General features: G+C 42.0%; 1 protein-coding gene across 3 annotated transcripts in view; it reads left to right on the top strand.

Moving 5' to 3' along the window:
- POC1A (POC1 centriolar protein A) overlaps positions 1 to 26,879 on the top strand; it is a 179,566-nt gene that overhangs the window by 19,172 nt on the left and 133,515 nt on the right. For all 3 annotated transcript variants that reach the window (XM_036738720.1, XM_036738719.1, XM_036738718.1), the window contains exon 7: positions 11,440 to 11,573. In XM_036738720.1, the coding sequence (XP_036594615.1) occupies positions 11,440 to 11,573 (134 nt within the window). The remainder of the gene's footprint in view (positions 1 to 11,439; positions 11,574 to 26,879) is intronic.

Below are 26,879 nucleotides of genomic sequence, written 5' to 3'. Positions count from 1 at the left end.
TTTCCCCCATTGGACCACTTCCTTAGATGCATTAATGTTGTCTTTGCAGAAGCTTTTCAGTTTTAAGTAATCAAATTTACCTCTTTTTATCTTTTGTAATTGCCTCTGTCTCTTGTTTGGTTAAGGATAAGTTTCTTACCCAATTTTTTGTCTGTAATATTCTTCCGGGAGATCTGTGATCCTTAGGTTGTCTCTATTCATCCCGTTTTGAGATCTGTATATTTTGCTTACAGAATGAGCACATTTAATTTTCTCATTTTTTGATTCTTTTCTTTTATATTGTCTTTTACTTTTGTACATTTTCATTCCCAATCTGTTGTTTCTCTTTCATTTTATTTGGCGAGACTTGCCATTGCAGATTCAAGTTCTTCTATTCTGCGTGTTGTTTTTGCTGTGCAGGACATAATTCAGCTCTCATAACTCTCATTTCTCTTTTAAATCACTCAGGAACAGTATGTTGTGGTTCCATATTCTCAACTTCCACAGTGGCCTTTTTCTGTTTTTATCAAGTGTGGGATCATTTTCCTTCATTTTGCAGTGTTCATAGATACCTAGACTCATTTACTAGATTTGGAGGCCATACTTTCTTCTGTTTTTCTGTTTTCTGATTTATCTGTTTATCAAAGTCTTTGATATTTCTTCTTCATGGAGTTTTTGATACTTTCAGTCTCCCCCCCCCCCCTTATTTTCTTTGTTCACTTCTTACTCCCTCAACTCTGATTATGGCTTTCTTGGGGTCTAGATCTCAGTGTCTCAGCCTCCTCCTACACTGGGCAGTTTATGGTTCACCAGCATAGGTCTCTGCCCCAGCTGACTCTTGGTTGGTCAGAACTCACCCCAGCTGGATGCTGTGCTCTTTCCTCAGGCTTGGTGGAGTGCTGCACAGCTCCTTACACATACAGTGTTCTATCCTGGTGACTTTTCTTATTCCCTCTGTTTCTTAGTTTGCAGTCCCTGGCAGCTTTTTACTTCTTAAGGACTGTAGCCAAGTTACTGTCAAGACCCAAGAAGGCCCAGGGTCTTTATGGTACTGAAAGGAGGGAAGGGGGATGCAGGTGTAAGGGTGGGTTTTGATGTAAGCTTCTGTCGTGTCCTTGGGTCTTATAGTGTAGCTGCACTGCTGGTAATGTAGGAGGTAGAAGAGAGGTACTGAGGGAGCTCAGTGTCAGGGAGGGTCAGTTGGTTTCTGGGTTTTTTTTTTAACCTGTTTTGAATTCTTGGTGTCCTAGACTATGGAAACAGCTGAAATTGCATTATCTTTTGCACTTAATATCTGTGAGGATTGGAGAAAGTGTCTAGTCTGCCATCTTGTTGCTCATGTGACCTATCACTTTGCTTTATTCTCTTCATTCTTCAAGGCTCAGTGCAGGTGCCATCTTATTGTCTTATTGTCTTCTTTCTTGCCCTCCTTGTCTTAAATGTTTTTGAATCTTCAGAGCATTTTGTTTGCATTTTATTATAATCTGCCTTGTTCTTTTTTTCTGTCCATGTACCATTCATTTTCTATAATAGAATATAAACTCTTTAAAAGAAGAAATTTTGTCTTAGTCAACTTTATAGCCTGTGTAGTGCCAGCACAAGGCCTTACATATAAAAGTTGCTTAGGAAATGTTGCCAAAGGTCCCCTTCTAGTTAGGATCCTAGGACTCTTTGTGAAATTTGGGGATTTGGCCTAAGGAGAACACACTTAAGTTTCTTGACTGTCCTTTGTTGTTATTTTAAATCCCCAACTCTGGTTTCAGGACATCAAACTGGGGAAGAGCCATAGCTGGCTTGTTAAGGTTCTGTTAGTCTTCCTGAGCATTTTCCCCCAGTTAGGAAGAGAAAGGAAAGGAAGCTAATAATATGTTATGTTTTCAAGTCCTGCCTGCAGTTCAGGTAAAAAGTGCTGCCCTACTGGTAGGCACTCCAAATAAAGAGCTCTCTGAGAAATTTGTGGAGAAGCTATTGTACTTAAGGAGACCAGGGAAAGCATGATAGAGGAGTAGGCTTTGAAGGGGTTAAAGATTTCGACAGATGGCTTGAGCAAAGATAGAAAGATGACAGAGGGAAAGATAAGAATGGGGGATGATGAATAATTGAGTACTTAGAATGTAGGGAAGTAAGGACAAGTGGGTCCAGATTGTAGAGGGCCTTGAATGCCAAGCTAAGGAGCCTACTTTCTTTGGTGAGCATTGAGGAATCCCTAAGCTTTTGAGCAAGAAAGTGACTTGTTCAGAAGGGATTATTCAAAGTATTGTGTGAGTATTTGGTATGAAGAAAGGATTACAAGTGGGGATACCCTGGAGTCAGGGAGACCAGTTAGGAGATCTTTACAAGTAGAATCCAGCAGTCCAGGGAAGAGGTGAGCAGTGCTTGAACTGGGGTGATGAGAAGGGGAAAGAAAGGATAAATTGTTATATCCTTAAACTGTGGGAGTTTCCCAAGTCTCTGTCCTGTACTCTCCCCTCTCTTTCACTGACTTTATCAGGTCACATAGGTTTAATGATCATTTCTGTGAAGATTTCTGTATCCAGCCCCCATGTCTCCCCAAGCTCCCATCCCACATCACTACTTGCCTAGTGGACATTTCAAATCAGCTATCCCAGGGATACTTCAAACTCAACATGTCCAAAACAGGACTCATTCTTGATGCACGCCCCCTCCTCCCCCACCAAGTGCCACCCTCTTCCAAACTTCTCTGTTTTGAAATGATACCATTTTTCTGGTATCTTGGGTTCATAGCCTTGATGCTAACCTGGACTTCTCATTCTTTGCTCCATACAGATCCAGTCAGTTGCCCAGCTTTGTTATTTCTACCTTTACAGCATCTTTTGAGTTTTATCCCTTTACTCACACAGCCACCCCTTCAGTTTAGGCTCTTTACTGCCTCTCAGCTAGATTATTGCAATAGCCTCCTAATTGACCTCCCTGCCTCAAGTCTCTCCCACTCCAGGTCATTCTCCACACTGCTGCTGAACTGACTATCTTTAAGGTCAGGTCTGATCATGTCATTCCCTTTCCTTATAGTGGACCTCAGTGGCTTTATGGTGCCTCTGGAAGGAAAGGTGAACTCCTGTTTGTTTTCAGTCTTCCCACTTTGATTCCAACCTATTTTCCAGTCTCATCATTTCCCTCCCACACTGCTGTCCAGCCCAGCTGGCCTGCTTTTTGTCCCTCAGACACGACATTCCATGTTCTGTTTCACTGTGTTTGCCCTGCTTTCCCACATGCTCACCTCCAGGAATCCCTCTTGTGTTTCGTGACACAGTTCAAATATGAAGGCTTTCCTGATCTCCCCAGCTGCTGATGCTCTCCTCAGAGTCCCTTGTATTTAACTACTTTGTATTTTTAAAAAAATACTTATTCTGTGCATACTTATATATGTCACAGTGCCTAGGAGAACACTTGGTTTACAGTAGGTGCCTAACAAGAGCTTGTCAGTTATTTGAGGCAAATGATTACCTATTATACTTGAAAAAAGAAGTATAATTGCAGAAATTACTGATATTCACGTAGTACTTTAAAGTTTTAAAGGTATTTACGTTATTTCATTTGATCTTCACAGTAAACCTATGACATAGGTACTACAAGTGGTATTATCCCTATTTTACAGATGAGATACCTGAGGCTCACTGTGGTGAAGGGACTCGTCTGCAGCCACAGAGCTTCTCAGTATCAGACATGGAATAAGAGCCCAGCTCTTTGTAACTCAAAGATGATTCTGAGGTTTGATCCTTCGAATGACTAGTAGGGCAGGGGCAGGTTTGGCAAAGCTTATTTTCATTTTGGACATTCTAAATTTGAGGTGTTGAAGGAACATCCAGGTGGAGATGTCCATCAGACAGTTGGAAATATATCACTAAAGTGAAAGGGAGGGAGAAGGTGGGTGTGGAGATAAAGATTTGGGAATAAAAGCCATGAGAATGAGTGGTGAGATTGTCATGGAAGGAGAGTGAAGAGAAGAGGGCCAAGGACAGACCTTTGGGAGGTTGAAGAGAAAGAGCCCATGAAGGAGACAGTAAGGGAGTTAGGATATAGGTGAGGGAGCAGTTGGGAGGAGGAGTTGCTCAGTCTTGTCAAATGTTGCAAAGAAATACAGCAGAGTTAGGTTTGAGAGAAAGCCATTGGATTTGAGGTTTAGAAGGTTGGTCATTGGGGATTTCAGAGCAGTTTCAGAGATGTGGCAGTGTAGTTATACTCTAATTCCACATCAAGACATTCATGTTTTTTGAAATAAACGATTTTTGCAACCTTGAGCGAAAAAAGTGCTACTCTCATTTTTAGAAATTAGGTGAATATAATTTTGTTTTGTGCATTTTATGACATCCCTTGAGGTAACTCAGTATGACTGGGGTACTGCACAACCGTGGTGATGGCTGTAGGAGAACCAGTGTGCTTTTCATGCATGAAAATATTTCCATGAGGGGGCAGCATGTTGCCACTCTTGACAGCAAGACAGCCTCATTTTTAGAATCAGCCCCAACAGTCCTAACAAGGCACAGCTGCTCCAAGGGTTCTTAACTTCTTTTCGGCTCTGTGCTTCGTAATGAGCAAAGTCCCAGGGGTCCCTTGTGGAAATTTCTGCTTGAGGCTGGGAATGTCAATTTATAGCACTGTCTAGAGACTCTGGCCTAATGTGTCTTTGTGTCTAGTAGGGCAGCAGAAGAATTAACATATCCATGAAGATAGTGCTCGCACCCTCTGAGTGATAATAATAAAAATGACTGACACATTGTTCTTTAAGGTTTGCAAAGCGCAGACAGTGAAGTAGGGACACAGGTATCCATACCCCCATTTTGAAGAAGGGAAGAGGCACCGAGTCTCTGAAAAATTAAGTGACTTGTCTCACTTTTAAGCTTAGGCATTAAAAAGTGGTTTTCTCCCTTGGAATTTCATTCTGACATAAGAATTCAAAGGGAAGAACCTGAGTTCTTCTTGGTGTCCCTGTTCTTTTTTTTTTTTTGAGGCAATTGAGGTTAAGTGACTTGTCCATAGTCACACGACAGGTAATTATAATAACAATCATACACACACACACACACACACACACACATGACACATATATACACACACGTGTGTGTGTGTGTATATGTACACATGCCCATATGGTATAATAACTAGCTGGATTTGAACTCAGGTCCTCCTAACTCCAGGGCCAGTGCTGTATCCACCGCATCACCTAACTTCCCTCTCCCTGTTAATTTCTGAAACAACCACAGTAATATCTTTCCAGGAATGTAAGGGACATTAGCCAGAATCTGCAGAGTACTTGGAGAGATGCTTCAAGGCACCAAATGGGAGCCATAGCCTTGTTTTTGTTGGTAGCTATTGAACTGCAGTGAGTACTAAATAGAAATCTAAATGTCGAAGTGTTCTAAGGGCTTGAAGTCATGCTAAGACTCCTTCAGTATTGCTTTAGTAATTTGAAACTAACTATGAGACCTTGGGCAAATCAGTTCCCTTTTCTGGGATGACTCATTTTCCTGTATATAAAGTGAATAGATCATCTCTAAGATCTCTGGTATGCTTTTGGTTTACAAGTCTCTAAGGATATTTATCATTTAGTTTGTTGTCATGTATCCTAAGACTGTGAAGTAGGCAATTTTGGTATTCCCCTTTTTGGATTAAGCCATGGCTACGAAGCTAGGATAAATTATTTGTCTAGGGTCCCCTAGCTCTGGAGCTAGAACTGGAAGCTCCTGAGTTTCCTGTTTATTCTCTGAGTCTTACCACTTCCTCAGATAAGACTCACATTCCTGTTTTCGGATTTCCTTCCCATGATGACAGAAACCCACGGGGCAGGTTTGTGTCCTTTTACTTGGTCTTTTTATAACCCAGCACTGAGTGGGAAAGAGTTAATTTTAAGCTGGAAGTCCAGCTCCCAGAAGACAATTCTGCCTGAGTTAGCCTACTCACACATCTATTTTTTCCCTTTCTTAAAGAGGGTGTTTATGTACTGTTTGAAGAGAGGAGTTCCTCAAGCTAGCCTTCATCCTTAGAACTGAAGTACCTTCGTTTTATGAATCAAAAGCCCGATGTCAATGCAGTCACTTTTTACTAACTTCAGTCAAATGTCATGAAAAGGAGGTTGGCCAGTCAGAAAAGCACCTGTGATGCCTGAGCACGCTGGTGCCATAAGGTACTTTGTTGCCTCTGCCTCTTCTTTCCTGGCAGGGCAGAGCTAATTATTACCATGGTGGTGGTGCTCTGAGAACATTTCTCCAACACCTACGGCAGCTTTGCAGATTGTTTTCCCAAATCACTCAGCCCACGGAGATTCTATTCTGCCCACAAAATCTGCATTGGCCAGGCGGGCATCTCCTCAGTCTGCCCGCGTTGTAGCTATCCACAACTCTGTCTCTGCTCATGGCAGTGCATGTCATGTAGCCCTCATAAGAACAAAGCACTGAGGTGAGAGAAGGTAGGGCCAGATAGAGAGTCTCTTTTAGGCTGACTGGCTGATCAGTAAACATTCAAACCACACTCATTCTATGCAAGCCCTTGGAGATGAGGCATAAATACATATATGCAGTGGGACAGTAGCTCTACAAAGTCTGTGGGCACACAGATAGTATGTATTAGGCAAGATTCAGGTTTCTTTCCATTGTCATAGACCAACTGTAGGCTACCCTGAGGAAAATTTGCACTCTGCTTTTTAACTGCTCAGAAGTAAAATTGATTATATTCACATATACACTGAATACAAACTTTTGCAGTTTACTAGGCATACCAGACATAAGTTTTGAACACATCGTTCAACTTAAGAGTTTTGACTAGTGTTTTTGAAATCAGTTTTAGTTTCTTTATAGGATCCAGCCTGGTTATTACTGCATATCATCAGGGCTGAGATCAAAGGAGCTTGTTAGGGGCAGCTTGTTTTACCTCTTAAGGTTCAAATTCTAGTTGTCTTCTTGCCTTTGTTGTTCACATGGTCATAATCCTCTGCTGTGGCTGAACTGAGCTCCCAGGGCAATTCCTAGGCTCATGCCTACAGAGGCATGTTTGGGTCAGGAGTTAGTTACCTGCCTACTCCCTTCCATTCATTGGCTCAAGCTGCTCTTTGTCTTACCTTTTATAGGCTACTTTGAATTCATCACTAGTGGCTCTCCCTAGGGCTTTTTGCTAGCTAGTCAGTAAAGCTGCATGTTTCCCCAAGGGTTCTTTGCTTGCAGGCTCTTCACACCTTACCTCAGATGGAGCCTTATGTTAAAGTAGCCCCACTCTGTCCTGGCCCCATCTCTATTTGGCCCTAGGCACTTGTTCTGTTGCATGCTGTGGTGGTGGGACACACCAGGTACTATTCAGAATGTAGATGATACCTGTGTCTTGTCCTTTCTCCACTGGTTTGACTTTTATAAATTGGACTTTCTGAAGAAAGGATGGGGAGGTAGTTGTTGATACTAATTGGAGAGAGATGTCACTCTCTTCTCTTCAGGTTTTCTTCTTATCATCCTCATATTTATTAAGTGCCTGCTGTGTTGGATGCTATACTAAGTACTGGGGATAAAAAGACAAAGATACAATAGTTCCTGTCCTCATGGAGCTTACATTCTAATAAGGGAGATAACACGCACATATATTAGTATATACAGAACACACACACACACACACACACATAATACAAGATAGTGGGGGAGTGGTGGGCACTAGGAGCTAAGGAGATCAGAAAGGCTTCATGTAGATGGTGCTTGAAAAAAGTTTGAAGGAAACTAGGAATTTCAAGAGGCAGAGGCAGTACAGTATAGGCATAGGCAACAGCCAGGAGATGGGAGAGGGATCATCATGGAGGAAAAGTGGCCAGTAGGCCAGTGTACCTGGACTGATGGCACAACCTTCGTGCGTGTGTGTGTGTGTGTGTGTGTGTGTGTGTGTGTGTAGAAGGAACATGTAGAAAGACCGGAGAGGCAGAAAGGGGCCAGGCTAGAAGAGCATTAAATGACAAACAGAGGAGTTTATAGAGGGTATTCCAAAAACCTTAGTACAATTTGAAGCTTTAAAAAGCTTTAAATCCTTTTGGAACACTCTGCATTGGATCCTAGAGGTAATGAGAGGCATTAGAGTTTGAAATGGTTAGACTTTTTGATTTTGAAAAATTGGATTAGTTAGATTTTGGTAAAATCCCTTTGGTGGCCATGTGGAAGATGGATGGGAGTGGGGAAAGACCTGAGGCAGAGAACCTATCTAGGAGTCTCTTGAAAGAGGCCAGGTGAGAGGGGATGAATGCCTGAACTAGGAAGGTAGCCATGTGAGTGGAAACAAAGAATTTGATGTGGGAGAAATTGGGGTTAGATTAGACAATATTTGGCAGCTGGCTGGATAGGTGGGGTGAGAGAGTTCTGTTGATTTTACCTTCAAACATCTGTTGTCTGTGCCTGCTTCTTTGCTGACATGGCCACCTCCTTGGGTCAAGTCCTTGTCTCCTCCCACCTGTGCTAGCTTTCCAGTCTTCTTGCATCTTACTTACCCCAGTGTACTCTTCAATCCAGGGACATTGTCCTCCTTGCCGTTTGTCTCATAAGATAGTCTGTCTCCAGGTTTGGGCGTTTTCGCTAGCTGTCCTCTGTGTCTGGAATGTACTTCCTACTCATCTACATGTCTTGGCTTCCCTGGCTTCATTCAAGTCCCAGCTAAAATGCCACCTTCTACAGGAGGCCTTTCCTGGTTCCCCCTTACTGGTAGTGTAGAGAGTAGAGGATAAGATGATGTTGAACTCACTGAAGTGTCTGGATTGGGAAGGGAATAGAGAGTGGTCAGAGAAGAGATGATGGCCTGGGAAAGTACTCCAGGGAGGAAGGACTGGAAGGTCAGTTGAGGATGAAGAATAGGTTTAAGAAAAGTATGGCCTGAATAGGAGATCATAATTGGGTAAAGGAATTTCTGAGTTCTTCATCAGGGAGGAACCATTGAATTTGTAGGTATGCTATGAAATTTCTCCTTAGAAAAGCATTTTCAAACAGAGCTCAGAACCCTGCTTTTATGCCACATGTGAATAGATAGGTGCTTTCAGGGAATTTTCGTTCTAGCTGGCAAGTGCTGAGTTTGTGTGGAGGAACCTGTGAAGTTAAGATCTCCTCATTTTGCCTTTAGTGTGAAAGTGATGCTCTCTGTGCTGTAGCTCAGGTCCCAGCCACCTTACACTGTGACTCCATTCAGTCTCCTCTGCCCTCCCCACTTCCTCCGTTGAGTCCCCATCCCATGTGAGAGATTCAGGGGCCAATCCTTGCCATTATGTCCATCTTTGTCCTCCCCTTCCACCAAACAAATTTTGTGTCTTACATGGAGCGTGGATTCCCCTCGTGCTGTTCATGTCTGACACATACAAATTCTCTCTGTCTTCTTCTATATTGTGTAGATGTTCTCTAACATAACCCAGTGTTTGACACTTACCCCATACCATCCCACACCAAGCTGTCTTTGTGCATTTGTGCCAGACTGCTGTTTTATGGTGTGGATGAAACATATGCATTCCCCACCATAGTCTGATATATACCCTCTACCATCTCACTTCTTCCTTTACATCTGATAATACAGTTCCCCGCTGAGTTTCAGAACAGACATACAATCATCTCCCTTCACACTGTGTCCCCTGTTGTCTCTATTTTGTTCCCAAATTTTCTGAGCCTTCCTCTGTTTTTGGTGTATTACCAGCCTTTCCAGATGAGAATTTCTGGATTCTGCGTGTTCTAAAGTATGGTCAAATTAGTTTGGGAAAGTGATCTATAGCTACCCCCTCATGGTGCAGATGAGGAAGTTGGAGGTTGGGAAGGGAAGTGACTTCCTCCTGTTGATGTCATGAGTCACTGGTAGGGCCAGGATTTGGACTAGGTTTTCTGGGCCTTAACTCTCTCGTCTTCCTCACACTTTGACTGTACTTCCCTGGCTGAATTTCCTTTACTAGCTCTAGTTTTCCTTTACTTCTTTTCATCTTCTTTTACCTCATTTTGGCAAAAGGTTGGTTTTAGAAATAGCTAGTTGCCTCTCGATCATCTAACCTTCAGTGCTTTGAAGATCAGGCAGTTTTTTGGAGGCTCATTACTTTGTTACCCATGACTTATATCGTGTATTATTTTTTCAACCGACTGTGGCAAATGTTCGGCTTACCTCCAGGCACGATTCCTAGTGTTCATAGTGCTTGGTGTGGATTTTAAAGATATAAATAACTCATTATGTAAAGTACTAAATGTTCTCACCATTGAGCATGCTCAGTTACATGTTTTTACATTCCCTAAACACTTAAACTAAAGCAAATTGGCTTAGATAGTGTTCGAGTAGCTGTTTTTAGTGTAACTTTGGCTTTAGAAAGAGTAGTTTCATATCTGAATCTGTTGATGAATACAGGGAAAAGTCTTCCTATGGGATTTCAGTTATACTGGATTGTAGTGGTGTATACTAGCATGGTCTTGGAGACAGGCTCAAAAAGCTACTCAGCTGCCACCAGCGTTTCCTTCCAAGTTTGTCCCTTGATTTCCACCATCATAGCGATGACTATGAGCCTCATTAGGTGAAAGAGAGAGTTACAGTATTTTGGTTTCTAGTTGACATTTTAATGGACATTTAATCACAATTATCTAAAGAGTTCTAATATTAGTACACATTTTTAGATGATAGCAAAAGCCTCTTTAGATACTTAATAGTTAATTTTGGCTCTTTTCGGATTGGCTAAAGCAGAGCCCCAATGAGATCATGATAGGTTGTATACTTAGTTCCTTTTTGGCCTCTCTTAGACACAGCTCTAACCCTGGCCCAGGAGCCCCCAGTATTTTTGGTCACATGGGAGGCAGAGGCCAAGGTTGACATTTCAACACACCTTATCCCTGCTTCTGACCATGCAACTTAAAATTCAGTTTTTTTTTCTAATGGTCAGGCATGAATGTCATGTCTTTACATATATGGCTGCCCTATTTTGTATTCATTTTCCCCTGAAGTTATTGTATAAAGTGCATATGTTTGACTATGTAGAATTCTAAATATTTTAGCCATCTCAAACTTGCTATGATGATTAATAACATCATAGTAGGGCAGTTAGAGGAGTTATTCTTGACTCTAAGATCTCCCTTCCCTTCTTATTTAGTCACCTGCCAAGTCCTGTTGAGTCTACCCTCAAAGTGTCTCTTCTATTTGTCCCATCATTTCCTTTGCCCCTAGATTGGATCTTTATTCACTCATACCTGAATGTTTGTGATTATCTTATAAATCATTTCCCTGCATTCATATTCTCTCTCTAATCCATCTAACCCTTCCTGTACACCACTATCATCTTTAGATTTTCTCATTCATCTGCTTCAGTGGCTGATCATTGTCTATAGGACCCACTGAACTCCCCACTTTGGCATTCAAGGCTCTCCTCAGCCTGCCCTGAACTGATCTCTCCAGTCGTATGGCCCACTACTCCTCTGGGTGTACATTGTCCTCTCATCCTCAGAGTGAGGATTCTGACTTGGATTTTCTTCTTCCTAGTGCACAATGCCGGGGTAAATGCCCTTTCCTTTCACCCATCCGGAAACTACCTGATCACAGCTTCCAGTGATTCAACGCTGAAGATTCTAGACTTGATGGAAGGCAGGTTGTTATATACTCTTCATGGCCATCTGGTGAGTTCCATAAAGAAACACTTTAATGTCTCTGTAGATCCAAGGCCTTAAAGAAATGAGTCCAGACTTAAAATAATCTCAAGTAGCAGGACATAGCATGGAAAAATATTTTCTCTGGCCACATTCTTGGTTGACTGGCATGGAGTGGCAGCTTGGAAAGAAAAGCGCTAGAGGATCCTCAACAATGTGGACTGGAGGCCCAAAGAGAGCCTGTGGGTTAGCCTTGTGGGCAGAAAGATTGCTGGCGAAAGGCTTGGGGAGGCAGGGTCTAAGAAATGACAAGACTAAGGTCTGTCTTATGACACACAGAAACAACACAGGGGATACCCCTCTGTCCTGGTAAGAAACCTTAGTTCTGTTGGAAAGCCACATAGCTGAGCAGATGAAGCTCTGGAAGTGGAGTTGGGAAGGCTTTGGTCTGACAGTAGGGTCATGGTCATCAGTCTTTGTCTATAAAACGGGGATAATCCCTATAGACCTTGGCTCACAAGGTTGTAGTGAGGCTAACATGAAGGAAAGCATGTGAAGGGCTTGGCAAACTTGAAAGGCAGCGGCAGCGGCGGTGTTCCACTTTGGATATCCTTGGAGAATGCTGTCTGTGCCTTTGCTGCTGCCTCCGAGCTTTGTTGATATCTTGCCCTAACCAGCTGTGATCCTTAACACATTCTGTCCCCATTTTCTGGTAGAATAGAAATCCGTGCTTTTTAAGGAGTGGTAACAGCACATGCCATTCTGAGCCTTGGGAGGCAAATCATTCAGAAATCTTTTTTCCAACTTTCCTTTTTTTTTGCTCTTCACCAAATTATTTCTGAGGTTGAACTCCAAGAGTTTCCTCCTACCCTTTGAGGGCTTCCAAGCTGTCTGTCCAAAGCACCTTCTGACTATGAATGTTCCAGAGGAGCCAGGACCACCAAGGCTTACTGTTGGTCAGTGGCACAACATTTTATTTGGGGCATGGGAGATTTGTTGCCTGATGGATTTGCCTCCCAAAGAAAGGATTTCCTGAGTGGATAGGATGTCTGCCCCAGTGTCTCTGTTTTCATGTGTTAATATCATAATTATTATGTAGGGGTGCTTAGCAGCCTGGTCTAGTAGGAAAAAAAACCTTGGGTTGAGACTCAGGAGTCCTAGGTTTGAGTGCTTTCAGTCACTGGTTGTGTATCCCTATGTATGGGCTATACCTCCTGAGCCCCAATTTCCTGTGTCTGTAAAATGGGGATGGTAATGATGGTTCTGTTGGCCTTGTGGGGTTGTTGATGTGAAGCTCAGATGGAGAGTAGATAGAAAGCAGTCAGTGATTGTAAAGCTGCTCTCCTCATCCCTCAGCTACAGCACTTCCTCCATGATCTCTTCCCTTTTCCCCCACTTTGTGTCACAGCCAGTTGACTGTTGGCTCTAGGGATTAGCATTTCATTACTTTTTCTTTACCAGCGAAAGGGAACATTGGGCAGCTAAGGATTTCCATGCCTGGGTCTTGCCTCGAGCCACCCCAGGGCCCCTGCTGTCTGGCCATGGTGGTGGCAGGCAGCATCTTGTTGCTTTTGGTCAATGTGTCGGCATCATATGGAGGCAGGAGAGCCTGTCTCCTACCATCTTCTGACCTTTCTCTGGCTCTGGCTAGGCCATGTGACCTTTGAAACAGTAGAACAGCCTCCAGGTTACCTCTGGGGGACAGCTGGTTATGTGTAGGAAAGAAAATACACGTGTAAAAGGGGCTTGTCATCAACATCTGTGTAACTTACAGCAGCTTCAGCCTTTTTTAAGGGATAGTTCTCTCTCTCTCAAGCATTTCCTCTTATTGGTGGCAATATGATGTAGTGACAAGAGCACTGTACTCTCAGGTTCAAATCCAGCTCTTCTTCCTGCTTGGGGGACTCTAGATGAGACACCTAGCTTGGCTCAGCCTCAGTTTACTTATCTGGAAAATGGGCATCATCATCATCATCATCATCATCCTTGTACTGCTGGTTTCACAGAGAGGGCTGTGTTAACTGGTATGGTAGAAAGGCAATCTACAAAGATTTATTAAACAACTACCATGTGCCAGATACTAAACACTGGGGATACAAAAAGACAAAAACAAAACAAACAGTCCCTGCTGTTATGGAGCCCACAGTCTAATGGGGGAGACAACATGCAAATGACTATATACAAACAAATTTTAAACAAAGTAAATTGGAGATAATCAATAGAGAAAAGATACTAGCATTAAGGGGGACCCGGGAAAGGCTTCTTGTAGAAGGTAGCAGAGATGAGGAGAGAGGGCATTCCAGACATAGGGGATAACTAGCCAGTGAAAATACCCAGATTCTGGAGATGGAGTGTCTTGTGAAAGGAACAGCAAGGAGGATGATGTCACTCTATTGCAGAGAGAAGTAAGATGTAAGAATACTGGAAAGGTAGGAGGAGGTCAGGTCAGAAGAGTTTTCTGTTTGATTCTGAAGCTGCTACAGAGCCATTGGAGTTTATCAAATTGGGGGGCTGGGATGGCGTTTTGACTGGTCAGACTTGTGCTGTAGGAAGATGCGGTTGACAGTTGGGTAGAGTAGGGGAGAGCCTTGAAGCTGGGAGACCAGCCAAGAGTCTATCACAGGTCTAGGTGTGAGAAGATGAGAATCTGGCTCAGGGAGATGACAGTGTCAGAGAGGGGAAGGGGCAGAAAGAGGACATGTTTTGAAGGTATCATCACTAGATTGGCTATGGGGGGGTGAAAGTGAACTTGGTGTTGAGTCTGGGGTACTGGAAAGATTGTGGTGTCCTTGACAGTAATAAGAAAGTTCAAAAGGTGGAAGATTTTAGGGGAAAAGATAGTGAGTTTAGTTTTGGACATGTTGAGTTTAAAATGTCTTTGGATCACCTAGTTTGAGATGTCCACTAGGCAACTGTCCATTGTGGGAATGGAAGTCAGGAGAGAGGTTAAGGCCGGCTAAGCAGATCTGAGAATCGTCTATTTAGTCTACAGAAACTAATGAGCTCCCCAAGAATATAGGACAGAGGAGGGAGGATAGCAGAGGACCTGGACAGAGGCTTGGGGGACCCCCATGGCTGGTGGGGATGACCTGGAGGGACAGGCAGCAAAGGAGACTGAGAAGGAGCAATCAGACTGGTGGGACGGAGTGTCATGAAACCCTAGAATCCCCTGAATTTGGAGACAGAGGACCTGTGTCGAAATCCTCATTTTCCTCTTTACCAGCTGTGTGGCCTTGGGCAAGTCTCTCTGGGCCTTGGTTTCCTTATACTTGAAGGGAAGGAAAGGGGAAGGAATACAACCACTCTGAGAGGTAGGTGCTGTTTTTATGCTCATTTTACAATTGAAGAAACTGAGGCCAATAGAAGTTTGAGTGACTTGCCCAGAGTCACACAGCTAGCAATTGTTTGAGGTCAAATTTAAACTCAGGTCTTCCAGGCTTGGTGCTCTCCCTACTACTGCACCAGCTAGTTGCCTCTGAAATAAAACGCTGGGCTAGGTCAGGGGTGGAGAACCTCTAACCTCAACGCCATATGTGGCCCTCTTGGTCCTCAAGCGTGGCCCTTCGACTGAATCCAAACCTCACAGAACAAATCCTCTTAATAAAAGAATTTGTTCTGTCAAACTTGGACTCAGTCAAAAGACTGCACCCAAGGACCTAGAGGGCCACGTGTGGCTTTGAGGCTGAAGGTTCCCTACTCCTGGGCTAGATGACCTCTAAGATCCCTTCCAGCTCTTAATCTGGGATTCCATATGTAGGCAAACTATGATTATGATCATACTTTTACCTTGGTAGCTAATTATGCTTAAAATAATGTAGCATACCAACGCGAATTTGGGAACAGGTGTGGCCCTGTTGCAATTGAAAAAAAACCCAAACCCGAAGAAAACTACTTACAAACCAGATCAATTAGATGGCAGTTATTTGAATCACAAAAGGTTTCCTACCTTTTATAGCTTTCCTTTAAATAGGATGCTGTCATAATGCTTTTAGAATTCCCCAGTTCTCTGTGGCTGCCTGTTCTTCAGAAACACCTGGATTCTATAAGTTTGAGTTACAGGGGGACTTTCTCTGAAAAGTAGAAAAGAAATCTGGAACCAGATCTGTTGCATGTGGCTGGCAAGCACTGGAAAGTACCCCTTTCAAATGAGTGAAAATTTTTAAGAAGACTTTTTTAATCGCTTCTCCTTGTGTGATCACCAGCTTATGTCACAGAACTTGAGAGTTGGGAAGGGGTTTCTGTAGCTGTGTAACCTCTTCAGCAGAGCCAGTAAGTGGTCAGGAAGCTTGTGCTTGAAGCCCTCCGAGGAGGGAGCTGCTGTTTCCTTTGGCAGGCCATTCCCCCAGCTCCAGTGCCTCAAAGGTTATCCCTGATGTCAAACCTAAATTTGCTTCTTTGTGACTTCTTTCCAGTGCTCCTTGTTCTGCCCCCTCTTCTACATAAAAGCCCCTGTTACATATATGAACACAGTTCTCATAGGTCCCTGTCAACTTGTTCCTTCCCTATTGCCTTCAAAGTGCTGAAGTCTTGTCTCTTTAAAAATTTTCACTAGACCCTAATATCCTCTCCAGCTGTTGTCTTATATCTATTCCCTTTCTCAGCCAAACTCCTTGGAAAAGTTGTTTGTGCTGGCTTGCTTCACTTCTCACTCATTTTTTGGTTCTTTGCATTCTGGCTCTTGGTTTTATCACGCAACTGCTGTCTCCAAAGTTACTAGTGATTTCTTAGTTGACTCCTCTGATGGTCTTTCCTCGGTCCTCATCTTCGTTGACCTCTGCTACTTTTGGCCCTGTTGACCATCTTCTCCTTCTGGATATGTCCTGCACTTTGGGTTTTGTTGTTGTTGTTGTTGTTGAGTCTTTTTCAATCATGTCCAACTCTCTGTGACCCCATTGGGAGTTTTCTTAGCAAAGATACTGGAGTGGCTTGCCATTTCCTTCTTCACCTCATTTTACAGATGAGGAAACTAAGGCAAAGAGGGTTAAGTAACTTGCCCAGGGCCATACAGCTAGTAAGTGTCTGAGGTCAGATTTGAACTGAGAGAGAGGAGTGTTCTTGACTCCAGGTCTGGTACGCTATCCACTGTACCACATAGCTGCCGCATTGGGTTTTTATAGCATTCTTCTTTTGGTTTGCCTCTGGAATAACAGCTCTTTCTTAATCTCATTTGCTGACTCTTCATCCAAATTCCAACTCCTAACTCTTGGTGCTCCCCAAGATTCTGTCCGGGGCTGCCTTCCCTTTCTCTACTCTCTGTCTTGGTAACCCCATCAGCTCCCATGGCTTGAACTATGACCTCTATTCAGATGATTCTCCAGATCCATACATCCATCCTCAGCCTCTCTTCCTGAGCTTCGATACCACATCACAAGTTGCCTATTGGACATTTAGAATTTGATGTCCCAGAAGCAGGTAGATGTTGCCATAGTGCACAGAGCACTGGATATGGAGCCAGGAAGACCAGAGTTCAAATTTGACTCCAGACACTTACTCGCTCTGTGGCCTTGGGCAAGTCACTTAGTTTTTATCTGGCTCAGTTTCCTCATCTGTAAAATGGAGATAATAAAATGAATGAATGTTTGGTATGTAGATGTGAGCTATTATTATTACTGTCTAAAACTCAACCTATCTAAAACTGAACTTGTTATTTTGCCTTCTAAACTCTATTGTCTTCCACACTTCCCTATTTCTGTCAAAGGCACCAACATCTCTTCAGTACCTTAGGTTCATAGTCCTAGGATTATCCTGTACTCCTCATCTCATCTCATCTTTCTGGTCAGTTGCTAAGTCTTGCTGTTTGTGCCTTCACAGCATCTGCATGTGGCCCCTTCTCTCTATTCTCACAGCTGCCGCCTTAGTTCAGGCCCTCATCATCTCTTGCCTAGATTGTTAGAACAGCCTCCTAAATTGTGTCTTGCCCATCCTCCATGCTGCTACCAAAGTAATTTTCTTTTTGAGCTATTCTCTTTCTAGCCTCCTAGGACATTAACTCACACTCTGTGACCTGAACAGACTGTCCCCCAAACTGGCCTTCTATGTGTTCCTCACTCATGGCATGCTACTTCCCATCTCAGTGCCTCTTCACTGGGCAAAGGTGCAACCTTTCTTAGTCCTCCCAAGGTAAGTGTTAGCCTTCCCAAAGTACCTCGTATGGAACTTCTTTCTCTGTGTATTTATTAACTTCATATTTATGCCCTCTCTATTTTTGTGTCTACTTGTTATCTGTCTATGAAGATGTAAACTTATTGTCAGTAGAGATTTTTACTCATTGTACTGATAACCCCAGTGCTTACCACAGCACCTGGTGCAAATTCCTCCATAAAACGTATAAATAAATGGTTGTTGATTGATTGATCTCTTCTTCAGGCTAAACATCCACAGTTCCTTCCTAATTGCTCTCCTGAATGTTCTATTTATCTTTGAACTTTCTGAACTGTTACTGAGAACTCAACACAGCATTTCAGATTTGGTCTGGCAGTGGCAGAATACAGCAGGGGCTTTATGGAAATTATTCTTTTCTTCATGCAGCTCCAAATTGTGTTCTTTTCTGGCTATCAGAGTACTCTATTGTAGTCCACTATTCCTCTCTCCTCCCGCCCCCCAATCTTTTCAGACAAACTGCTGTATAACCATATCTTTCTCATTCTGCACTTAGGAAGTTGACTTTTTGAACCTAAGATTTCACATTTAGCCCGTTAAACTTCATCTTTGCTTCAGCTTAGTGCTCTCCTTTACTTTCTCAGTCACAGGGAGTCAATGTGGCATGGGGCATAGAGAGCCAGCCTCAAAACCAGGAAAATCTGACTTCAAGTCCCACTTTGGACACTTGCAGGGATGGTAATGACCTTCATTAGTAGAAGGGGATTACTCATCTGGTCTCTACCAGAAATGTCAAACTTACCGCCAGAAGCAGTTTTGGTACCAGATTAAAATGTAATTGGAAAATGCTTAACAAAATAAATAAAAATACAATAAAACATAGATACTGATAATTTGTAGTTTTAAAGTCAGTATAGGATAAATATCTGTTTCTATTTGAATTCAACACTAGTTTCTGTGGTAGTGAAATTGCAGGTACAGTTCTTGTCCCTATGCCTTAACTTCCACTGTTACTGTCCTTTATGAGATAATACTATTCATAATCATTTTTCATCCTTTGTAAAATCTTACTGATAAGTTTACTTGTAAGCTGGTTTTTCTTTTGCGTGCCATCTTTTTCTCCTTGGCAAGTGAGTAAAGTGTTTGCTGACTGAAACACTTTCCTGGCTCTGCTGTGCCAATTGATTTACACAGTTTCAGTGTCTATACAGAATAATCATAATTGCTATGTCATTTCTGTTGTCTCTTTCCTATTTTTAATTATTAATCACTTGTTTGAATAGTTTAGAATTGTGTGGTTTCAATTGTGTTCCATATCTTTTTATTTTTATTCTTTCATTACCAGTTCTGATCTTTGTTCTAACAAGTTGGTGGTCTCTGCATAGACATGTGATTCAGAGATGACTCCCATATCAATACATTTTTTTCCTTTCTGTTAAAATATTGCTAGTTTCATTTTTTGTGATGTCATTTGGTATTTGCCATATCCAATGCCTATGAATTTTTTTCTTGAAGAGTGTATTCATAATGTAAAGGCATATGTCCTACAAGTCTCTGATCTTGCCTTCTTTTTTTCCAGATGCTTTCCAATAAATTTCTTACTGTCCTTACCTTTTCCTACTTTTGCATGAAGTCACTGTATGTTATATGTATATGTATTTGTGTGTGTGTATATATATATGTATACACATGTATACACACACACATATACATAATTTGGAGGGTTTTTCTTATCAAGTTCTTCATAGAATTTCTCTCCCTCTTCATCTACTCCTGCTCTTGGTACAGAAGCCACTGTTATTTTCATGATTGTCTTTTTTGCAATATCTACAATTATTGCAGTATGAGGTGACCAATAAAACCAACCCCATCAACTCCTTTCTTTGCATCTCCAAGGAGTATCGATGTGATACCCTTCAATTTAATGTCAAATTCCTTTTTCTGGTTTTTTTGATAGCGAGAGTATCAAGATTAAAATGTTTGAATTCCTTTAGTACTGTGTCTCATTGTTAGTCATTGGACAGGGATCTTTCATTGAGACTACCAACAGCCAAATCAAAGTTTATAGACAATTGAAAAACTGTGGTTCTTAGCATTCTTTTTTCCCTCTCCTACCACTTTGCCACTGTAATTGCAAAAGTAGAAGAAGGCTAGGAGTAAGGGCCATCCTGGGTGGGTTTTTTGTTGTTGTTTGTTTGTGGGTTGCCAAGTCACTGATAAAAGGACCAAGAATGGCTCTTGGACATCTCTTATCAAGTTGACATCAAACTATTAACGATGGCTGAGTCTAGCCATTCAACTAGCAATTCTGAATACATCTAATTATATGATTCTGTATAATTTCTTCATTTTTTTTTCTACAAGATTAACAGGGAACTTTGTTGAATACTTTGCTAACATCTAGGAAAACTATACCAGTGGCACTTTCTGATCCACCAGTCTAGTAACTGACAATAAGGTTTGTAGTGATCATATGTTCTTCCTCTCTTGTGGATTCTCCCTTTTTTGGCAGATATTCACTAGACTTCTCTTACCAATGTAGAAATTCTCCAGAAATCAAAAGTCAAGCTCACTGTCCTATAGTTTGTAGATTCCTATTATTGCCCCTTTTTTGGAAACTTGGGACATTTGCCCCTGTCAGTCCTGTAGCATGTCTCCTGTTCTCCAAGAGCTTTTAGATATTTCTGACAGTGGCTCAGCAATCTTATTCCTTGAAGAAGTATTGAAAAAAAGGAAACTTCCCCATGAACCCCCTTCCACCCTGGGGGGAATTTAGTGAGCCGGAGGCCTAGGAATTGGATGATTTAGGAGACTGAGGAAGAAATTAAAAAGAACATAATGTCATAGAATCCCAGATCCAGAGTGGCAAGTTCCATTCATCTGCCATTCAGTTCAACCTCCTCCTTTTACTGATGGTGGAGCTGAGATGCAGGGCCCTTAGTGACTTCACCATGGGAGTGAGTACATATCAGAGGCAGGATTTGAACCAAGGTCTTCTGGCTGTAGAGCAGTGCAGAACCTTTGTGAGCCCTTAACCTAATCATTAGATGTGGCTTAAACATCACTATTTTTAGCCTCTTTGTCTTTTTTTTCTGCCTCTGTCATGTCCATCACTGGAGAAGTGGAAGCGCCACAACAGCTGCAGGGGCTGGACCCTGGCAGGTTTTCAGGTTGATTTCTACACAACAATGTTATGAGGGAGGAAAAAAGATGTGAAGTATAATGAGATGTAGCTTGCCCAAGGCTGCACAACACCAATAAGTGGGAACTCGATTTGAGCCCATGTCAGATTCCATCCCTAGTATCTTATCCCCTCCCCCAATATTCTGTTCTGCTTCTGTGTAACCCAAATGAGAAGGATTGGGGGTGGATTAGAGACTGTTTCTGGGTTTTTCTAGTTCTTCCTTTTCCCAAGGTCATGGTTGAATTTGGCTTGGCATATTTCATGCAGTATCCTATGGATCTTCTGAAGGCTGGAGCATATGAACTCTAAGGGAAGAGTGGCTTGACTTCCAATTCCTAGGTTCTGAGGCTGGCTAAGTATTTTTAGGGCTTTTGCCAGCCCTAAAGATGAAGAAGCCAGTATTGCAAATGATTTTTTGTCTTTTTTTCCTCTATGGCCTCAAAACTACATCTCCTTCTTGCTCTTTAAAAAAAAAAAAGAAAAGACAGATTGCTGCTAAGATTGGTCATGGCACTTGAGCTAGTTTTGAATAGGCTTGCTATTGGTATTTACTGCTGGCAGCAGCTGAAAGTTTTTCATTCCCCGGAGGGGTTCCTGAAATAGTCAGCTATGACTCATTGTTTGGGTAGCTGTATTGAGAAGGATTGTCATGGATGAGGAGGAATTGTTATGTAGAGAGAGAGGAATTATGATATAGATAGGGAAAGAGCACCCTCTCCAAGTATAGAATTCTTTTGTGTTTATAATGATGGAGCCTGCAGAGGCTAGTATGAGAGCCCAGAAGACAAGAAATACTCTCAAGACAAGGTTGGTGGATGGGTTAGGGAATTTAGGTAATGTGAGTCAAAATAGAGGAATTTAAGTCAGCTGGGTGGCACAGTGGATAGAGCATTGGATTTTGGAATCAAGAAGACATGAGTTCAAATCTTACCTCAGACACTTGCTAGCTATGTGACTTGGGGCAAGTCACTTCTCCCAGCCTCAGTTTCCTCATTTATAAAATGAAGAGGTTGTACTTAGTGGCCTTTAAAGTCTTTCCAGCTCTCAATCTATAGTTTATAAGTATTTTCATACCAAAAAATTGTCATATGTAATAATAATTTTTGATACGTAATTTTATAGGAGTAAAATATCACTATCACTAAAATGTACCCATAGAACACAGGGTTCTTTGGACTACAGTTTGGGAAATGCTGATATAAGATATTGATCTGTATAGCATCTTGGCACTATGATTGTCCCTTGTATATTTGGCATACTTTTTATATTAGCAGAGAGCCTTATTTAGCCAAAACAGAATCACTCAGCTTCCATGGTCTTTAGTTGGCAACTCCAGGGCTGAAGTTTGCCAGTATTTGCTGCTGTTTTTCCACTGACAGGGCTGGCTCTAACAAAAATCAAGAAGCCAATTGGATTATGCAATTCACTTGAATGATCTGAATCTCTGGTTACTTGGTTAAAATTAGTCCATCACCTAGGTTAGCTACATTGGGATTTCTGAGGATTTGTGATCACTGAGTGCCAGTTACCACAGTGCTTCCAAATAAAGTGCTACAGAATTCACAAAAGTAGGGAAAAAATGTGTGTCAGGTCTATGGCAACATTAGTCACCCAAATGAACGGCTTGTTCTGAATACAGTCTTAACTTGTGAGAGTTTGTGTAGGAGAATATTTTGGGTCCAGATTTCATTCTCTATCTGACAGCTAACTTCTGTTCTGGGAGAATTATTTCTAGGTGGAGTTTATAAGAGGAGGAAAGACTTGGTGTTCCTTCAAACATTGACTCGTTGGCATGTCAGGGATGTGTGTTACCAGCTGATGGGTCCCATTATATCTAGGGAGAATGGCCAAGTTTTAATTCTAAGTCAGCTGGCCCATCACCCTGAGAGAGAATTAGAGACAGAAGCTTGTAGCTCTAATTTGATGTTTTGCAGCTGCTTTATCACATACTGTAGCTGCTTATTTTTATTCTGAAGAAGTTTTCCAGTTGTGAAATCCTTTTATATCTTCATCCTTATGCATGAGACTCAAAATGGTACTTGGGCTGTTTATCTAAATGATAATGTTTTCATATTTTGTTCTAGGAAGGTGTTGATGTCAGAGGGGAAATAAACAGTCTCATACTAGACACATCTTTTGGTTGGTCAAGGGCAGTATTCTGTGACCACCTCTGACCTGGTTTAGAGGAAGGAAGAGATCATGCCATATGAAAAATGACTGGGAGCTACTCTTGGGATGGTCAGCCAGGAAAAGAGAAGACTTACAGGGACACATGGTCACTGTCTTCAAATATGTGCAGGATAGACTTGTTCAGCTTGTCTCAGACGATAAATGAGGAGCAGTGGGTGCAAGTTAGAGAGGTGGATTTTATCTCAATTTGAGAAAACACTTCCTAACAATGCAAGGTGACCAAAAATGGGATGCCTTGCCTCATGAGATCTTGATTTGGAGGTCTTCAAGTAAGTTCTCTGGCCTATGTTCAGTGCTATAGAGGGGACTCCTACGTTGGTTAGAGTTGAGTCAGGTGGCCTCTGAGGTACCTCGCGCCGCCCCCCCCCCCCAAGATTCTGTGATTATGATGAAATAAAAGTGACACTTCAATAGGTTTCTTTTGACCAGTGGGGATACAGTTTTTCTTTTGCTTCCATTCCTCCATTTGTGAAATAGTCAGAACCTAGGCTGTGGCGGGGGGTGGAGGGGGTGGGGGGTCGGGTTAAAAACCAGCGGGAAGAGGACAGAGGTGAGTCTCCCCAGAGCCTGTGCATTTCTTTACCCTTCTGTTTATTTAAGGCCTTGCTTAGTAAGAAGAGTAGAATAGAAGCCCTATATAGAAAGAACTCTTTGGAGAAAGTGGTTCTGTGAATCCAAGAAGTTAGATCTATATAATTTCATAATGATTCCTATCTTTTGATCTATGTGGAAAGATTGTATGTCCTTTGGCCTCTCCCACAAGGTTTGGGGGGGTGGATATCTTTGTCCCCAGGGTTAAAAAAATACTTGGGATTGCTCATCTGATATTGTCGTCTGTCTTTTCCATGCATTGGCACTTTTACCTTCTTTTGCTGGCTGTCACGCTCTTTTGTATTTTTTCTCTGATAGAATTAAATAAGGGATTTTGGATAGTGGAGAGGATTAAAAAAAAGAGAGAGAGGAAGGAGGTACAGAAAGCCTGCAAAAACACACTATAGTTGTATGTCAGTGATACATCCATTACATTCCATCCTGGTACAAGATAGATCTCGGGAATTGGTTCTGCCTCCTGAGTGGTGTCAGGGTTGGCCCTGGTTGTAAGTGACTTTGCTGTTGGACTTGGTACTAGGATCCCTTATCAAAGCAAATGATGTGAAAGAGCCTGACCGTCCTGCCCCCTGACTGGGAGACTGCTTCTTTGATGTTGTAATTTTATTTCTCTAGCTCACATTAGTGCAGTAGATATGAAGCACATCCTGTTATAGTCATATAGAGCCGTAGGTTAGATGCTAAGGGAGTAAAAACATTGGAGATGTTGTCCCTGGTCTCAAAGACTTTACTGTTTGTAGGGGAGGTTTGTATAAGTGCATAAAAGGCATGCTATGTGAATTTGGAAGAAGGGAAGACTTTCTGATGAATGTTGGGAGGAAAAGGATCAGAGGAAGCTTCTTGAGTATATAGTGAAAAAACCACTGGTTTCAAAGTCAGAATACCCACTTTGCAACTCATTACTTTTCTACTTGCTGTGTACCTTGGATTAGCCACTTAATGTTAGAGGCCTCAATTTCCACATCTGTCTTCAGTCAGTAAATATTAAAGGTGCAAGACACTCTGCTAATCTCTGAGGATATAAAGTCAGTCACTGCCCTCATTAGCTTAGAGTCTAATACAAATTTATGTTGCATATATACAAAATGAATAAAAGTAGTTTTGGAAGGGGGTACCTAAGCAGCTCTGGGGACCAGGAAAGACTTCATGAAGAATGGGGCAACTGAACTGAGTTTTGATGGAAATGAGATTCCAAAAGGAGGCAAGTCAGGAGAGAGTGCCTTCCAGTCAATGCAAAGAAACAGAAATGGGCAGTGGAGTATCATGTGTCTACAGATAGTAAGCCATTAGGGTGTGAATACAGAGGCCAAGGGAGGGAGTAAAGTATAAGAAGACTGGAAAGATAAGAGAGGGCCAGGTTGTGAAGAGCTTTAGATGCCAAACAGAGGTGTTTATGTTTGATCTCAGAAGTGTTAGGGAGCCTTGAAGTTTATTTCTTAGGAGTGGGGTGGGGGAAGGGATAACATGATTACACCTGAGTTTTAGGAAAATCACTTCGGCAGCTGTGTGGAGAATGGGTTGGAGTAGGGAGAGGAGCTTGGACTGCATGACTTGTGTGTTTCTTTCTAGTTCTAAATCCTGTGATCTTAAAAGCTGGTATTTAAATTGGACCTTGAAGAATGGGTAAAATTTCAACAGGCAAAGAAAGGGAAGCATGGGGAGGACATTTTAGGTGAAGGAATGATGTGAGCAAAAATTTGGCAGCTGGAAGAATTTTATGGGTGACCATTTTCTAAAAAGTATTTTTTGGGGGTGGGTGTATAGTACCTGTATTGCTATGGTTAATCAAACACATTTTTAAAGTGTGTACTATGTGCCAGGAATTGTGCTAACTGCTGGGCATACAAAGACAAAGTGAAACAATCCCTGACCATAAGGAGCTTACATTCTTAAAGGGGAGACCTCATGTACAAATGTTAGCGTATAGCAGAATATATACAAATTAAATATGAGATAGTTTTTTGAGAGGACACTAGCAGCTAGGAAGGATCAGGAAAAGGTTCATGTAGAAGGGGGCACTTGAGTCTTGAAGAAAACAGACTTTAAGAGGTAGAAGTGAAGAGGGAGGACCCTTGTGGGGTAGAGGAGTGGGGGAAGGGAGGAGTGAAGGGGAAGAATGGTGGCCAGTGGGAAGGTGTAGAGATGGGAGGTGTGGCATTAGGAAGGAAAGAACTGCAAGTAGGCCATTATGCATGGATCATAAAGAGGGTCAACAAATCTTTCTGTGAAAGGCTTCTTTAAGCTAGATTTTTAAAAAGTAGCTTTGCTAGTAGCTTCAAGTTCAGATCCCTTTTTGCTTTAGGATATATTACTATATGTTCTTTAGTCTTTTTTTTTTCAGATGAAGTATTTTTTTCTGTTAAGCAGCATGTAAGCATGTGTGTTTGGGCAGCTGGGGGTGCAGTAGATAGAGGACTGGACTTGGAGTCAGGAAGACTCATGTTCCTGAGTTCAAATCCAGCCTCAGACCTTACTAGCTGGATGAGCCATGGAATATAAGAGGCATTGCTGGATACTTCCTGGCAGGTCTGTCAGCAGATAGTCTTTGATGTCTCACCATGGTAAAAAGCCCAAAATATAAATAAGTTTAATGTATTTTAAGTATGAAAAGCCCCTTCTGAAATGGAGATAGTAGTGTTGAAAGTGTCTTTTGGCTCTATGAAGTATGAAGAGGATTCAACATCTGCCTCTGGGGTGGGGCTTTGATTTAATGAGGAGACAATGAATAACCATAGGTACAAGTCAAATAACTTTACTGTAATTCTTTTAGAGAGAACAGTTTAGTTAAAATAAGCTATCTCCGTTTTGTGGTCTGGACTGTGGCCCAGAAAAGAGTGCTTTGTTTGAGCCATTAAAAAAATTCTATGCCCAGAATAATCCTTTACAACAAAGGCTTTCTCTGGGTCACATAGCCTTTGTGCTGTTTGCATTGTAGGAAAGGCACAACAGTAGAGAATGACTTCAAAAACATCTACAAGCAAAGCCTCAAAGAGAAACACAGCTTGGGCACAAATTCAACTAGAATTCCTGGAAGAGATTAAGGAAGAAATTTTAAAAGAGTTTAAAAATGGTGGTTTTTTTAATGAATGAAATGAGAGCTCCAGAGGAAACAATTGGGAAAGAAATGAGAGCTAGAGAAGAAAGAATTGGGAAAGGAATTACTAGTTTGGCACAAGAAGTACATGATCTTCTCCAAGCCAAAAACTCCCTGAAAATCAGAATGAACCAAATAGAAGCATGGCACCACAAGCGAA

The sequence above is a fragment of the Trichosurus vulpecula genome, chromosome 9, assembly GCF_011100635.1.
Source record: "Trichosurus vulpecula isolate mTriVul1 chromosome 9, mTriVul1.pri, whole genome shotgun sequence".
NCBI lineage: Eukaryota > Metazoa > Chordata > Mammalia > Diprotodontia > Phalangeridae > Trichosurus > Trichosurus vulpecula.
This window is presented reverse-complemented; position numbering and strand designations above follow the sequence as displayed.